Source organism: Epinephelus lanceolatus, chromosome 2 (genome assembly GCF_041903045.1).
Source record: "Epinephelus lanceolatus isolate andai-2023 chromosome 2, ASM4190304v1, whole genome shotgun sequence".
NCBI classification, from domain to species: Eukaryota; Metazoa; Chordata; class Actinopteri; order Perciformes; family Serranidae; genus Epinephelus; species Epinephelus lanceolatus.
The window spans coordinates 5376529-5392948 of NC_135735.1; the positions used below are offsets into that span (position 1 = coordinate 5376529).

The 16420-nt window shown below is 42.6% G+C and overlaps 1 protein-coding gene across 5 annotated transcripts in view; it reads left to right on the top strand.

The window, feature by feature from the left end:
- The window catches only part of ccdc102a (coiled-coil domain containing 102A), a 101021-nt gene extending 88332 nt beyond the window's left edge, over positions 1–12689 (top strand). For all 5 annotated transcript variants that reach the window (XM_033614084.2, XM_033614124.2, XM_078173514.1 and 2 more), the window contains exons 8-10: positions 437–607; positions 1200–1303; positions 8868–12689. In XM_033614084.2, the coding sequence (XP_033469975.1) occupies positions 437–607; positions 1200–1303; positions 8868–9000 (408 nt within the window). In that variant the 3' untranslated portion in view covers positions 9001–12689. The remainder of the gene's footprint in view (positions 1–436; positions 608–1199; positions 1304–8867) is intronic.
- Positions 12690–16420: the final 3731 nt, after the last annotated feature.

Sequence of the window (16420 nt, forward strand, 5' to 3'; positions counted from 1 at the left end):
GTCTATATGTGTCAGATTTTTGTATTTAGCTGTCGATTATCAATATGGGTATCTGCCTCAGAGATCCAGGATCAGTCAGACTTTAATTGTTTTGTTGTAGTGACTGTGAGCATCATTTAACATGGAACTGAATCTGTAGAAATGTCCCATGTATGGAGAAGCAGTTTTGCTGATAAAATATTTCTACTGCGACCAATGAGATTTTTTTTTTCATTAATAATGTATGTAACTGAATATTTACTCTATTGTTAATGGGAAATCTTCAGATCTGAGATCAGCCAAGTGCTTGGTACTTTTACATCATAAATTACACAGATTAATGAGCTCTTATTTTTCAGTACCAAATGAGACAGGACAGCTGGTGGAGAATCAGCTCCATACTGGAAACACTGGTCTCTAAGCCTCTGTGTCCTCTGTCTGTCTGCTCTGTCCTCAGGAGCTCGCTGACCTTCGCCATGTTCACGCTAAGCTGAAGAAGCAGTTCCAGGAGAAGACAGCAGAGCTCGCCCACGCCAACAGGAGGGTGGAGAGCCACGAGGCCGAAGTCAAAAAGCTACGCCTGAGGGTGGAGGAGCTTAAGAAGGAGTTAGGACAGGCAGAGGATGAGGTAAGGACGTGGCTGTGCATGGATTTGTGTATGTGTAGTTTAAAAGAAACTGTCATTGATCTTGTCAACTTACTGAAAACCTTCAGCGTAGGTTTCGTTTTATCATCCGGGGGTACACCTATGAAAATGGGGGATTCAGGGGACCTCCACCAGAAAATTTTAAATCGTAAAACACTTAATTTCCTGCATTATGGTGAATTTTAAGTACCAACGTGTGCCTTTTCTGCATCAATTTGGTGCAAATGACTGTCAAAAGTCCTCTGCTCCTGAAATGTTTTTTTATTGATGGGAAAAATGCACATCTACGCCTATGTAGATGTGCATCTGCATTAATAGCTTTTTAATAACATGTAGTCCTTATTGTTTCATGTGTGGGTGGTTCTATGTCCACAGAGATAACAGACATAATAAAGATAGTGGGTGTGTGTAACCCTTCAGACGACCCTTTCGTGTAACGATCAACCCAGAAGCCAGTGACCTCAATTAATGGTTTAGTGAGACTGGTGAGATTGCTTATTACAAATAAGTATGTGTGTGTGTGTGTGTGTGTGTGTGTGTGTGTGTGTGTGTGTGTGTGTGTGTGTGTGTCCAGCTGGATGAGGCCCATAACCAGAGCAGGAAGCTGCAGAGGTCTCTGGATGAACAGGTGGAGCAGACTGAGAATCTGCAGGTACAATTGGAACACTTACAGTCAAGGTAAGACATGAACACACACACACACACACACACACACACACACACACACACACACACAGAAGCTCACCTGGGCAGTTACTGTGGATATAAGCATGCATTAACATACAGACACACAGTGGTGCCAGTGCAGGATTTTAAACCGAACAGATTTCAGATAAAGGTGCCAAAGCTCCTCAGTGGCAGCATCGACTGTATCTCTTTAGACACTGTTCTTAATGTGAGGCTCTGACAATCAATTTGTGCTTAACGTGCTGTTTCTTTAAAGCACAGTCACACTTGGTAACACATTTGACGTCATTTCCTGTTTTACGCCCTTACTTGACATTGGTCATTGATGCATGACTTAGTTGTAATGAAGTTACGAACACGACGCCTGGCTGCAGTGCGTCAGAATAAATCCCTGTAGGGTCAGCTGGTTGAGTGAGTTTCAAGTGATCAAATGAAAAACTAGAAGGGAACTATGAGAGTAAACCTCTGCCCAGGCCAGTGCCCTAGCTCGCACATTAGGGGGCGATCACACCGAGATGAAACGCTAGAAGCACAACGCCAGTAAAACAGTTGTTTTCCTATGATACAGCGCGTCTGACTGGCGTTCAAGCATCTTTTTAGATGGGCGTTTTTCCGGCGTCTTTTTAGACGCGCGTTTTTGTAGACGCTTCTTTTTAGACACACGTTTATAGACGCGCATAGACACTGAAAAGTTGAAATATTTTCAACTTTTTTGAGCGTCAGACGCCAGTAGCTAGCGCACATTGAATAAGCACTTCCAGCGTTTCATGCATCTTTGAAGCGTCCGCATCTCTAGCGTTTCATTTCTGTGTGATCACCCCTTTATTCTCCAGCAGCTTCACAATCCATATATGCATCCTCTATCCTTAGATCCTCCATTTTGGTACATTGGTTTTGCCTTTAACGGCACAGTGGTGCAGTGGTTAGCATTGTCACAGCAAGAGGGTTTCCAGTTTGACACAGGGTTTTTCTGTGTGGAGTTTGCATGTTCTCCCCATGTCAGCGTGGGTTTCCTCCAGGTGCTCCAGCTTCCTCCCACAGTCCAAAGACATGCAGGTTAATTGGTGACTCTAAATTGTTGTCTGTCTCTCTGTGTGTGTGTGTGTGTCTGGTGACCTGTCCAGGGTGAATCCTGCCTCTTGCCCAATGTGACCTCCAACAGGATAAGCAGTTACCAAAAATTAATGAATGAATGAATGGTTTAGCCTATATTGTAGATGTATAAAACTTTGATATATCCAAAAGTTAATCCTCTGAAGGAATTCTCTGGGTTTCACCCTGCTCAACAGCGCCATCTGAAGTTAATGTGAGCATGAACACACTGGTTGCTTCAAAGCTTCATTTGTTTTATCATCAGTTTATCAAACTGAAAAATGTCCTGACATCAGTGGGTTATTTCAATCAGCAATGCCCTGACATTGTGTTCATTTTAGTCAGTTTCTGGAAGAGGGCTTTAATTTTTTTTGGTATGCGCTAACCAGTTAGTAGCAATTGATGAAGACTGTTGTCTTTTTCATTTAAAGCTACGAGGAGCGAGGAGCAGTTAGCGTTTGCCACATAAATTGAAGTAGCATGCCATTTTAAGACCTTTTATTTCTGTAAGTCATCTTAAAATAACCTGTGCAGCTGCGTTAATCGCATCCATGCCTCTTGCTATTTTTCTTTGATATAGGTAGCCAGCTAGCTATGTAGGAAAAATGGGGGAAACGTTGACAGTGAACACAATATCATAACTATTTCAGATGTGAGCAGGAAGTTTGAATGTTGTGATGTCTCGGTATACCCAATTCCAGCCCTCTAAAGGTATCAAACTTTTGGGTTTTGCAAGCATTCCAGCTGGAAGGCAAAGTTCTTGATTTACAGGTCCATTTACGTTCCAATCTTCACCTATGGTCATGAGCTTTGGGGTGTGACTGGAAAAATTGAAGATACAAGCACCCTTAGAGACAGGGTGAGGAGCTCAGACATACAGAGAGAGCTCAAAGTAGAGGTGTTGCTCCTTTACGTCGAAAGGGACCAGTTGAGGTGGTTCAGGCATCTGATCAGGATGCTTCCAGAGTGCCTCCCATTAGAGGATCTCTAGACATGTTTAACCCAAAGGAGGCCCTGTGGTAGACCCAGGACACACTGGAGGGAATATATATTTCATCTGGTCTGGGAACGCCTCAAGGTCCCTCAGAAGGAGCTGGAAAGTGTTGCTGGGTGAGGGCTGTCTGGAGTACCTTGCTCTGCCTGCTGTCCCCGTGACCTGTCCCCAGATAAACAGATGAAGATAGATAGATAGATGGGCGTCCGAGTATTAAGCACCTTTCAGGCCAACGGAGTGCAGGACACATTAACAACAAGTGCACCAATCAAGCGAAAGTAGAGCAATTTATAAGAAGCAAATTGTACAGAAAATTAAAAATCAGCACACAAAATCATGATGAACTCTCGCACTACGAGTAGTCTGATGATGAACCATCTGCAGCAGTGAGTCACTCTGAACTCTGCTGGCAGCCAGGAATAGTATTCACAGACTCTAGTATATGAATCTGTCTGGGTGTATTCTTCGACATATGGGCAGCAGTTCGGCATATGTCATCATCAGAGAGAGCTGGTATCAGTTAATGTAGGTGGAGTTGAGTATACGATCTCAGCAGCGAACACACAGAGCTGTGATAAAGCCCTGAGGGGTAAACGTGTCAGTCAGTCACAGCTCTCACTGCTTAAAGTTTAACTTTATCACACAGCGCTGGAGTGAGTTCTTAACATTATTTAAGGTCGTTTGTAATGTATGAAAACCAAGCAGGAGAAGGTGAGAGTTGTTGTTAGTGTCAGACTCATGTGAAGCTGTCGTCTCCCAGAGGAAAATGTTGCTGCTCAAAATAGTCTTTTCTTTGTCCCATCAGAAATAAATCAGCCTCTTATTTGGAGATGACTAATTTCTGATCTGTTTCTCCTAAAGTCCACCTTTTTCTGCAAAAGAATAAATCAGCAGGAGATCTTTTGCTGTGCTCACAGGCTTCTCAGAAGTTCCTCAACTCTGCAAACAGATCAGATACACAGAGCTGATACTTGACAAGACAAATTTCTGAAATTGTGCAGGCTCATCAATAAGCCAAGTCAAGTTGTCTTTTGGATCTTGCTGTTATCTGAAGAGCTGATTGTTTCAGGCAAATAAAGATTACTGCAGTGAGAGAGGAACAAGAGCATTTTGAAATCTTGAATTAGGATCGGGCTGAGACAAGAGGAAGGCTACTTCTCAGGAGAAGTAAGGGAAAATGGTCAAATGGGTTTTTTGCAGTGGGAAAGGGGCCAAAGAGGTGAATGTAGAAAAAGTAAATTCAGATACATCGTTTTCAAAGTCAAGTATGTCAATGCTGCTGATACTGGTGCTTCTCCCATATACTGTTGACCTTATTTGGCTGCCCCACGAACTCACATCCAAAGTATTTCTTTTGGTGTGTCACCTTTTTTCCACTCTTGGATCTCAGAGCCATAAAATATTCTACACTAGTATCTTGTTATGAAGATCCATAAAGACATTGGAATATCTTATGGAAAGGCTTATGCCAACATTTTTGTACTCTAAGTGTGGGTGGTGCCATGTTTAGCAACAGCGCTCACACTCCCAAACATGCCGAGACAGCCATGAAGGCTCTCACTGAAAACACACCATGTTCAGGTGTGTGTGTGTGATGTGAAGCTGACAGCCTACTTGTAGCTGCCAGGCTCACTGTGAGCCTCAGCACACACTTCTCCTACTATTTAGAGATTAGCTTCTCCTGATCCTGATGTGTGTGTGTGTGTGTGTGTGTGTGTGTGTGTGTGTGTGTTGCCTGTCTTTCACTTCAGCTCTCACACTCTATCAGCTCGGCACAGTCCTCCGCTCCCTGCTCTCTGCCTCTCCCTCTGCATTCTCTCCATTTTCTCCACGTCGTTGCTCCGGCACCCAGCAGCCAATCGCAGAGCTCCCAGTCGCGGGTTACCCTAGTAACAGAGAGCTCTCTTGTTGCTCTGCTCTGTGGAGGAGTGACAGGCGTGTCGGCATGGTAACGGCTTCAGAGACTGACACAAATCTGTGTGTGTTCTTGTAGAGGGTGTAGCTTAAGCTTTCCCCCATTCTGGATTTCTTTCATTCAGTTTCTCACAGCATGCTTGTGTGTGTGTGTGTGTGTGTGTGTGTGTATGTGTGTGTGTGTGTGTGTGTGTTTTAAGCTCATGCTTTATGTTGATGGATGGCTGTGTTCTGACAACATCACTTTGTCCTGTCAACATGTTTTTGTGCCGTGTGTCACTGACACATGTTAGCATACACAGAGTGTGTGTGTGACAGCCTGAACTGTACGTGCTGTGTCATTTAGTTTTGTCATACAGTGTTTGTCCTTAACCAAAATAAAGGACTTTGCGTGCATGTGTGTGTGTGTGTGTGTGTGTGTGTGTGTGTCCTAGTAAGAGGAGTATAAGCTTTAAAATTGGATATTGTTAAAGTCCTTTCCTTGTTTGTGTTAATTGTCGTCAGGGGTGCTACTCAGCCCCTGATGATGTCGTCAGGGTAGAAACTCAGGCACAACCCGACATGAACAGTTTCCGTCCAAGCCACAGCAGTAGTTCTGGGCCCAAGCTCATTAAAAAACCCTATACTTATATATAAAATATATACATTCTTTCATATTAGAATATGTATAACAAACTAAAGGCTGATGTTTTTTTCACGCACTACCTCTCCGTCCTCTCAGTCTTCTTTTTATTTAACCAAGTAAGTCCCGTTGAGATCAACGATCTCTTTTATGAGGGAGACCTGGCCAAGACAGCACCACACAAAAAGTTACAGCCAAGCAACCACACAATAAAAAACAAAAAAGATACACAAAATCTCTTGTCAGCTCTGCGTTTTGGCGCACATTAAGTTAGACAGAACGGGCTCCGCAACCTGGCGCGCCTCCATCTTCAGTGCATACAGCAGTCCACGGTGATATGGTGCGCAGGTGATGATCACTACTCCAGCTGCATCTCACCCACTGCTGGGGACCAACCAAAGTGAATATAATGCACCAGGCTTTCAGCTAACTCCAGTGTAAACCCTTCTTGGCGATACTTGACATTGAAAGCAGCAGACTTAGTATAAAGGCCAAGAAAGTCTGCACATGGTGAGAGTGAGGTGGATGAGTTAAAAAGATGAAGACGTTCACACTGGAGACTGCAGTTCGTGACCTGTAGGAAAACAAAGGTTGATGTTGTTTTAAGGTAACGTTACTGAAATTATGTACCAGTGTCTCATTGTTTGTATTTACATCACTTTTCCTTACATAACAAATGTTAATCCAAAACATGACCTTTATTTTGAACCCGACCAAGTAGTTCTGTTTCAGCTGTGCGTCACATTGAGACACTAAAGGGTGCCCTGTGCACACCGAGGGCTGTGACAAAGCAGTGGTTGAAGACCTGAAAATGAGAACAGGTTGAATTAGCCTTTTTTAGTATCTGTGATAATATATTCCAACACGAGCATTTCCCATATGTCACGGCCTTCTTCAGCAAATGGGAATATTTTATCACAGGTTTGTGTTCCCAACGTGAAGGCAACCTGTTTTCACCACTGACACTGAATCTCTCTCTGGGCATGGGCAAATTAATCCACACAATTAGTGATATTTGAAGGTGGGAAGCCAGTGAGGGATTGTATCCAAGAGTGATATGTTACGCCCTCCTGATGCGTGTCCTCACTGGTTGGTGTTCAGGGGAAAAACCATGTAGTTGTTGGAGTCACTGAGATCTTGCTAGCCGTCTGGAGCTTTTGCTAGTATCATACATTTTTCAGCAGCAGAGTTGCCGTCGTCACGAAATCCTTAAACTGCTCAGAGGAATTAAATTACATTTGAAGATTTCCATTTAAATGGCTAGCTTGTTTTATCATTAGCTAACTTTCGGATTGGTCAACATCGTCACAGAAGATTGTCGCCTATTTATTTTGCCTCCAACAGGGAATCGACTGATTAAAATGACGTCACACCAGCCTGTAAAATGCAGAATTACACCACTTTAAATGCTGCTGCGACTCGGCCCTAAGGGCAACTAAGCTGTCCGTGAGTTGCCAAACCTGCTCAGCACTAAAACTGGCAACCACAAAGTCCTCCATCACACACACAAACACATACACACACACACTTCGTTCTAATCAGTGGTTGCTCGTGTTTCCGTCTGTGGAACATGATCTGGTGCTTCATGGCCACACTGTCACTCTTGCAGGTGTTTTTGGGAAAGCCATCGATCGTTCTCATCGCTCATTAAAAGAGTGACCACAACCCAGCTTAGAACAAATGGAGGACAGGCATCATTGTCTCACCCCCCCTCTGTTTCTCTTTCCTCTTGTCTTTCTCTGTAGATTGATAGTCATTCAGGTCCCTCGCTTTGCTAAGTGTTTGTAGGCTCAATAGAAAAGCTTTTAGTGGCTGAGCTGCTGTTGTTGTCCAAATGTTATGATGGTTAATCTAATGGCCGCTCTGACCCTGACCTGAGGGCAAGGAAGGTCATCTTTACAGGATGTTTGAACGGTCCTGATCAGAGATGACATCCCCTGAAATGCATAAAAGAATTTTAATAGACTCTGCCTTTCAGAGAGCTGAAACCTTGAGGCTTCAAACTCGTGTGTTCAGAGAGAACGAGGGCAGCAAGACAAAAAAAATGACACTGAGTAGAATCAAGTGTGGCCAAATCTGTTTTCAAGGTCTGTGCCATAATAGACCTACAGTAGCTGCATCTGCAGAAAAATCAATAGTCATTGCCTTTTTAAATCAATTTGAAATGCATACAGCTCAGGGTGAAATGAAATCTTTTTTCATTTTGTGGCTCATTGAAATCAACCCTGGCATGTAGATCACACACTCCCTGGTATTGTCATTTTTGCTTGGCATAAATAAACCCAGAGATGTAAAAGATGTTAGCTGCTTTCGCTTTAGTCCATTGACATAGAGTATTCCTCGTGTATTTACATAAGTGCGGTTACTTTTAAGGATTCAGTACTGATGTTTATACCTCTGTACTCCGTGATTGTACCTGTCCTTTGACTGTTGTCCCAGTTGATTGACCTTATTGATTTGTTTATTCATTCATTATTCGTAAATGCTTATCCTGTTAGGGGTTGTGGGGGGGCTGGAGCCTATCCCAGCTGTCATTGGGTGAGAGGTGGGATACACCCTGAACAGGTCACCAGATTATAACAGGGCTGACACATAGAGACAGACAACCATTCACACTCACATTCACACCTACGGACAATTTAGAGTCACCAATTAACCTGCATGTCTTTGGACTGTGGGAGGAAGCTGGAGCACCTGGAGGAAACCCACGCTGACACAGGGAGAACATGCAAACTCCGCACAGAAGGGCTCCCCCACCCCAGGGTTCAAACCAGACACCCTCACCCGCGTCATCGTGCAGCCTGTCATCAGCCAAATAACATGGGCAGAGTGTGTCTGATGTAGAAATGATATGCAGTTCTGTTATATTCCTCAGCTTTGTTATGTTGTTGTAACATCTGTAACACCTTTAACACTCTGTCTCTGTCGCTCAGACTGCGGCGGCAGCAGCAGAGTCCTGGTCTGTTTGGGAAGATGCGATCGGCTCGGTTCAGTCCTGAAAACCCAGACGGTCCAACCAGCGACATGGACGAGGAAGAAGAGGAACTGCAGCTCCAGATCCCATGACAAAGACACAAACACACACACACATATAGTGACACATGATATACTTTGACACAGACACCCTCAGTCAAATGAAGAAGAAGAAGAAAAGGTGAATACTGTTGCTCTTGGGGGGGGGGGGGGGGGGGGGCTTTGTATCTCCAGTGACATGTTGCATCAGGAAGCAGCTGCTGTTAAAGGACCACTCCAACATTATGAGATATTTTACCAGAGTCAGATCAAAAATACCACTTTTATCTCGTTGTGTTGGGATGCTGATGTTAGACAGTCGATGGTCAGCCATGTTGATCGAAAATCGAATCATCATTTAAAACAAATGAACAAAAATGAAGCTTTGTCAAACAAAGAGACTCAGAGAAACCACACAGTTGTCCGTCTGGACAGTATGGTGAGCACACACCTAATCCTTACGCAGAACACACACACACACACACACACACACACACACACTGTCATACACATAAAAACACACACATGCTTGGACTTCTAAAGACAAACAGCAAGGAGATCAAACCCAGCAGATGTGTGACAGACATTAACAGGATGTCCGGACAGTGTGACGCTGAATGAAAGGATCTTCCTATAACTTCCACTAAACCACTCGAGCAGAGGCCGACACGCGTCATCCTTTCAGTCCTTTCTCACCTATTCTTACCTCATATCACCCCAAGCATTACTCTTGTCCCATCTGAACTGTGCTACTGTATTAAAACAAGACTCAACCCCACATTTACATCACCAGTAACGCCTTTCATGTATTGTATTGATCACATATCATCTGTCATTTAAAGAAATTCTCCCAAATATTGAAGATTCAGGATCAGTTTCCCGTGTGTTTGAAGTTTATAGCCAATGCTGGGAGCACACTGCGCCACGTTTAGCTTCATTATGGCTGCAAGTTGGACAGAATTACAGCCGCTGTATGTGTGGAGCAGGAGCCTCCAGCTTGGCCAAGTTTTTCTATTCATCAATCCCCAATCAGTCAAGTCAACTTTGTTTTTAGAGATCAATATCACAAATTTGCCCAAAGGGGCTCAAACTGAGAGAAAACTTGCTTCACTTTGCTCCAGAGTATATGTGGTTTATGCTGCAACTGAGTTGCATTATGGGTCGTCAGGCTGCGTTCAGATAACTGCTTAAATTTGATTAAGACCAGAACCGGGCCCTTACCACGCCTTTTAGGCTCAACTCGTCCAAACCCACCTGGTACTGCCCAGTTTGAGACCTGAACCTGACCTGAGACAGAGGCTGTATCCTCCTGAGACCCTGTGTCCTCATATGAGGACATCACATTTTGGGTTTACTTTACCTTATACTTTATTCTACTTAACTCACACCTGTTGACCTCATTCGTGGACTCTCCTTTGTGCCCTCTAGTGGCAGTAAGAGCACAATACACTAATCCATGTGAAAACAAGATGGCCGCCATCTCTGCCAAGTCAGCTGATCCCAAGACAGAAGTGGACAAGGTTCAAAACCTGATCACATGTTATGGTTGAAACTTGTTTATTCATGATTAGTTATGTTTTTAGTTTGACATGGCAACAAATTTGACCAATTTTAGAAACAGTGACAAGATAAGACACTGTTAATTAGTAAGAACTCATTTCAAGACATTAGGACTTTATTATCATCTTGTTTGAGGACATTTGGACTTAATCATTATTGACAATGTTTAGTTTTTATACTTATCAGGTCCTACTGATCCCAAATAGCTAGGAGAAATTAAAATAGCATACCAAACAAAAGTTCAGGTCTCAGGAGGACATTTTTGTTATTTCCTCTTTAAAGACAAAGTTATATTTTTGATTTGGAAAAGCTTTTCACACACATAATGACCAACTAATATGATAACGACTCAGCACCAAACTTTGAGCCACAGGTTTAGTATGAGTACACACTGAGTAGCTTGTATGTGATCTAATGTCAGACACTTGTCTGAAGGTGATGACAGAAAGTTTGCACAGCCACTTATGAAAAGTATTGAGACTCTTGGTATTGAGCTGCCATCCCCTGAAGAGATGGTTTGCATTTTAAAACTAAAACAGGGTAACACAACAAAACAAAGAAAATAATTCTATCACATCCTGCAGTGTTTTCTGGGGGAAATGTGAACCAGATGGAGAATGGAGTAAAAAGCCTGTATAGCCATGTATTAGGCCTGATCATTTAAAGATGTAGTGCAGCGGTACTCAACTTGCAGTCTGTGGACCCAATAGAGTGCCAGGTGGCACCCCAGCCATTTTCTCATTCACAATGAAAATAAATTGATTCACACTGGGGTTTTTTGTACTTTAATGTAGATAAGGTGCCATAGTGCATAAAAAAGTGCCAGGAGAGGATCCCCCAGACCCTTGACAGAGGTACAGGCTCAGCCCCAGAATGTCCTCAAACCCTAGAAACACCCTGTTCACACCTGAAAGTGGCCCTCGTGCAAAGCAAGTTGAGTTTCCCCAATGTAGTGTGTTCCCAGCAGGACTGGAGCTGCTCCTCGACAATAAACAAATAGTGCGGTGAATGTGTACATAAACATGAGGAAGAGATGACGGTATGAGAATGTACAGCGTCCTCGTAAAACAAAGACATTGTGGGATGTAATGGATGGAAGTAGTAAAATCTCTTTATAGTGTCTGTGAGGGGGGTCTGAACCTGTGGATGCTAACTGAAGGCCCCGTCACATCAGCATTTTATCCAGCAACGTTTCTCAACAAAGTCTGTTTATTCCTGTGAAATCTGCACCATTAGTGGATTCTCTTTTGAGTGCAGTTTGAAAGGATGAACTTTGATTCAGATTTGCACTTTTGACCAATAGCAAACCATCTTGACAGTGGAACAGTTTGATGATAGCAGACCAGTGGTGTTGTGCTTTCAGAGGGAGGGATTCAAATCAGAGTATCATTCCTTGATGCATTTGAGTTTTAGGGTTTAGGTTTGAATTTTTGGAGTTAGCCTTCAGTCTGTATGGTCATTATAGTTGACTCGTCTGATACTGTTGAATTAGAGCCTTCTTTTTCATCAGTATACAGAATGTCATCATACACACAGGTGGAACCAAACGTTTCCCAACAGCAAAGGCTAGAAATACATTCAGAGGTCTGTTGTTCTGTTCTGAACTTGTTGGCGCAGATTTTTATGCAGTGTTTACACTGAGGTTCAGTATTTTAAATTTTCCTGGAGAAAAAAGTCCCACAAATCCCAAGTAATTATGTCCAGTAATTCACTCTGGACTGAATTCAGTGGGGGTGGAAACGCCTCCAAAGCAGCATTTAGACCGTCATAGGATAATGAAATACTCACTGAAACCCAGGCTAGTAAAATCCCCGTAGGCTCTACACTAAATACTCACCAGCTCCTTTGAGACGGCCCATGGATTCAACAGTAGGCGGATTTTGGATACGCTGGGTGTTGGACTATCTGCTGGACTAAATTTCCTGACTGTGGAGGAGCTCCGGTCAAACAGTGGATAGATGCAGTTGTGAAAGCAAAAACACATTCATTTATCTTCCACCATCATCCACAGTCGCTCTCTGCCTCGGCCTCAACTCTGGCGCTGGAAGGGGACCAAGATATTTTTACCGATCAGGATTCTGAACTATTTATGTTGTCGTTGTTACGGTTTAGTTTTTATAAATGATCTGTACCACAGTGGTTTTGTATTAGCTCTATAAATGTCAACTGTACATATAAACAAACATGAGTCACTGTGTGTTTTATTCTCCATACTGTGTGTATTCATAATGTGTGTGTCGGGGTAATCTTGTTTTTATCTGAAGAACACTCAGCGGTGCCTTATTGCTTGTAACCTCAAAGTTGTTCTCAAGTTTCTCTTAAAAACCTACATTTCTCCTAAAGAGGCAGAGCGAGTGATTTCTCACAGAGCAGCCGTGGTTTGATAAAGTTGCCATGGTGATGTTGGTAACGTTCATGCTTAGGTTAATCAAATCTTAATTGCGGTTCAAACACTTATTGTTGTCTGGATATTTTCATTAAACATGAAAAAGAAGCCGAAGTGGATTAGAGGAGAAACTTGATGTTAGATAAATCTGCCAAAAGAAAAACACGTTTTCAAACTGTAAGACGAGGGAGAGCGGAGATATGAGGCTAAGATACTGTTTGAGATGAGAGTTGCATGGAGGTGTCGTAAAAACAACTGGAAGTTAGTCGTAGTTTTGCTGTTCAGAAGCGCTGTCAACAGCTGCAGCCACATGTCATGGAGGCAATTTAGGTACATAACGTGTGTGTACTCCTCAGACTCTTAACTTAGTCACAAAAATAAGTGATATCTGTTTAAATTCAGTTTGACATCCTCTTTATGATGCCCACCACCAGTGGTGTAAGGTAGTTACCACGGGCCCCAGTGCACGCTATTGTAACGGGCACCACTGGCGACTTTTTATAAAAAAGCCAAATGAATGTTAATAAGGGAGCTTTGCTACTTTTTCCTCCTGTTTGTTCCTCTCTTGTCACTATTCTGTGTGAAAGGCAGGACTTGCAGATGTGCTCAGTTTTTCAGTCTTGACAGATTTTGCACCTAAACTAGCCACCAGATATCATATTGCCTTGTCACATGTTCAAATAAAGACTTGACGTTAGGCAGTATGAACATACATGTTACCCAACAATCATCATTGCAGACCTGTATGCGACAAAAATATAAAGAAAATAACAAATTATTCATTTAATCAAGTAGTTTTTATATATAGTTTAATAATGTTTTTTCCTAGTTCATGTAGAGTAAGCACATAATTTTGTTATAGTTTGCTACTGACAACCAAAATGAAACGAAAAGAAAATCATGACGGAGGCTGGTTTGCATTTTTGAGGGCATTTCGCCTACAGTAAATGGCACCATTTTTAATTTTAATTTAGAGTTCTTTGAACACAGGTGTAGTCCCGAGGTGGCAATCCAAGTTATTTGCAAGGCCCCACCTCCCACCTCACGGGCCCCATGCAACTGCACCGCCCAATAGATGGCTAGAAATCAGAAAAACAGTCACTTAAGATCTCGCCTGAGAATCATCTTCAGGATCAAAGTAATCCAGTGATAATTGTCTATACATCCATGTGTACTTTGCAAGAAGGAGCGACGAAAAGCTAATTTGGCGTACTTTTAATGGTGCCAATGTGCAGATGTAGGCGGAAAAATTGGGGCCACACTGACTATGAAAACCCTTGCTGTAAATAAGTTCATCTTGTCCGGTTTCAAGCAAAGAAATGTGGTACGAGATGACAAAAACTGAAAGTTCTTAGTGTTGTATATCAGGATCCACAGATAATAGAACACAGTTAAATAGTGAGGTGCTGTAAAATGTGTTGTCAGTGTTATGTGTGATGAATCTATCACTGTAGAATATATAGGATAATTTAATTATGAAAGTGTGGCATCACACAAAGCAGCAGTTATTTTATTTACAATACAGTTGACATACACACAGTCTTACACAGCTATTATTATTGTGCAGATAACAATAATGCAAGTAAATAAATAGCCGAAATGATCATAACTAATAACTGATCCGTGATCAACATTAATAATACTACTAATAGTTGGTTATGTTAAGCAATTCAAATAGCTCAATGAATAAAGGCCTCCTGTATATTTAAAAGTTTTATAGGTGCATAAGAGATGTTCCTGTCTGTCTGTCTATTAAATATGACTGTGAGGTTTTTAAACTTATCTTTAATAAGAGGATCTGTGGACATTTGTAGCGGTCTGTTTGATAGGAAATACAGCTGTGTCGCCGGTCATATGTAACTAATGTAATATGTAATTGCTTAAAACTGATGCTATATTGATATATGATGCTCTTCCTCACCTCCTCTGCTCTGGGACCAAGACACGAGGAGACAAAGTGAGCGAGGGAAGTGAGGAGACACATTAGCATGATGAAATGCACCCATAGTCTGTGGTGACACCTCGCTGACAGCCAATCACTCAAAGCACCACACCCTTAAGTGGGCCCAACTTTAAGCCTTAGTGAAATGTAAAGGTGTGGGTTATATACAAATTAACCTCCTGTACGGTCGTCATGAACGAGGAAGTAAGCTTTAGAGGCCAAAAGTGTTTTTTGTACCAGGTTGTAAACATGTTTATTTCTGCTGTCTCTTACAAAGGAGGATGACACTTGCTACGGAAGCTAACGTTAGCTAATGTGCTAAAAAGTTCCAGAGAAATCCAGTATTCCTCTTAATCCCTCCCCAGTTTCTGATGAGGTGGACATGATAACCCTTAATGCACATAGTTATTCATCCCTACAACAGGAAATACTTTTTGCCTAACCTGATATGAAGTGTGCGCTGAACATGTGAGCATTTTTGATGATGGCCTCCGTCCAGTCTTTTGGTCTTATCACGTTTAACCATGTTTTTGTTGACGGGCAGTGGCGGCTACGACATTTTAAGACTCCTATGTAGCCTACAGCCTTGTGGTGCTGAGTCATGTTTTGCCCCCAGCTCATAAAATGACATCATTGTTACATCAGCCCTAAAATGTTCTATAAGCAACAGTGACTTCAGCACCATCACACAGTCATTTGATTCAATGGAAACATCAGAAATAACGCAGCCTTAGTCACAGTTAAGAGAAATGTTTGAGGATACTTTTTTAATGAGTACACATAACCTCCGTGGCCAAATAATATGCAGGGTGAATACTGTAGCATGCGAGGGTAAGACAGCCAGAGAGTTAAAGAATCAGAGACAAAGGAGCTGGAGTGAGAAAGAGCACTAAACTCACACACACACACACACTTGTGGTGTGTTTGGCAGTGCCGACTGTGGTGTAGTGCATGGAGTAGACACAGTAATGAGATTGAACCTCAGCCTGACTCCCCACACACAGCATGGGGGAACAGCTCGCAGCTCCCTCTGAGATCATATTCATTACTCTGTGCGCGTGTGTGTCTGAGAGAGAAGCCAAGACATATAATGAATGTTTCACCCCCGTGTAGGCTGGAGTCAGAGCGACTGAAATCAGACACGCAACTTTGGCTCTGCACTTTCTGTGTGCGTGTGTGTGTGTGTGTGTGTGTGTGTGCTTACTTTGCATAAAGCGGATACTGGTGTATTGACAGTTTAGACGTACAAACTTGTGCAAGTAGTCACTACGGTGCCCTTGGGATAACTGCGAACACACAATGCGCCCACACACTCAAGCTGTTAGCTGTGGATGATGGTGTGTGTTAATGTTTGGCTCCATCCTATGAGTACAGTAGAGAGGATAATTCTGAAAACTGTTGGCTAAGCATGACACACACTGTAATGCACTGAGGGTGTGTGTGGTGTTCAATGTATGTGTTGGAGGTGGTGTTTGACTTCCATAGATGTTTGTATGTGTGTGTGTGTGTGTGTGTGTGTACAAAGCCTGGAGCCTAGTTCATTATGTTAATTTTCTCCGTGTCTTTATTAGGCCAGTAATGGCTGA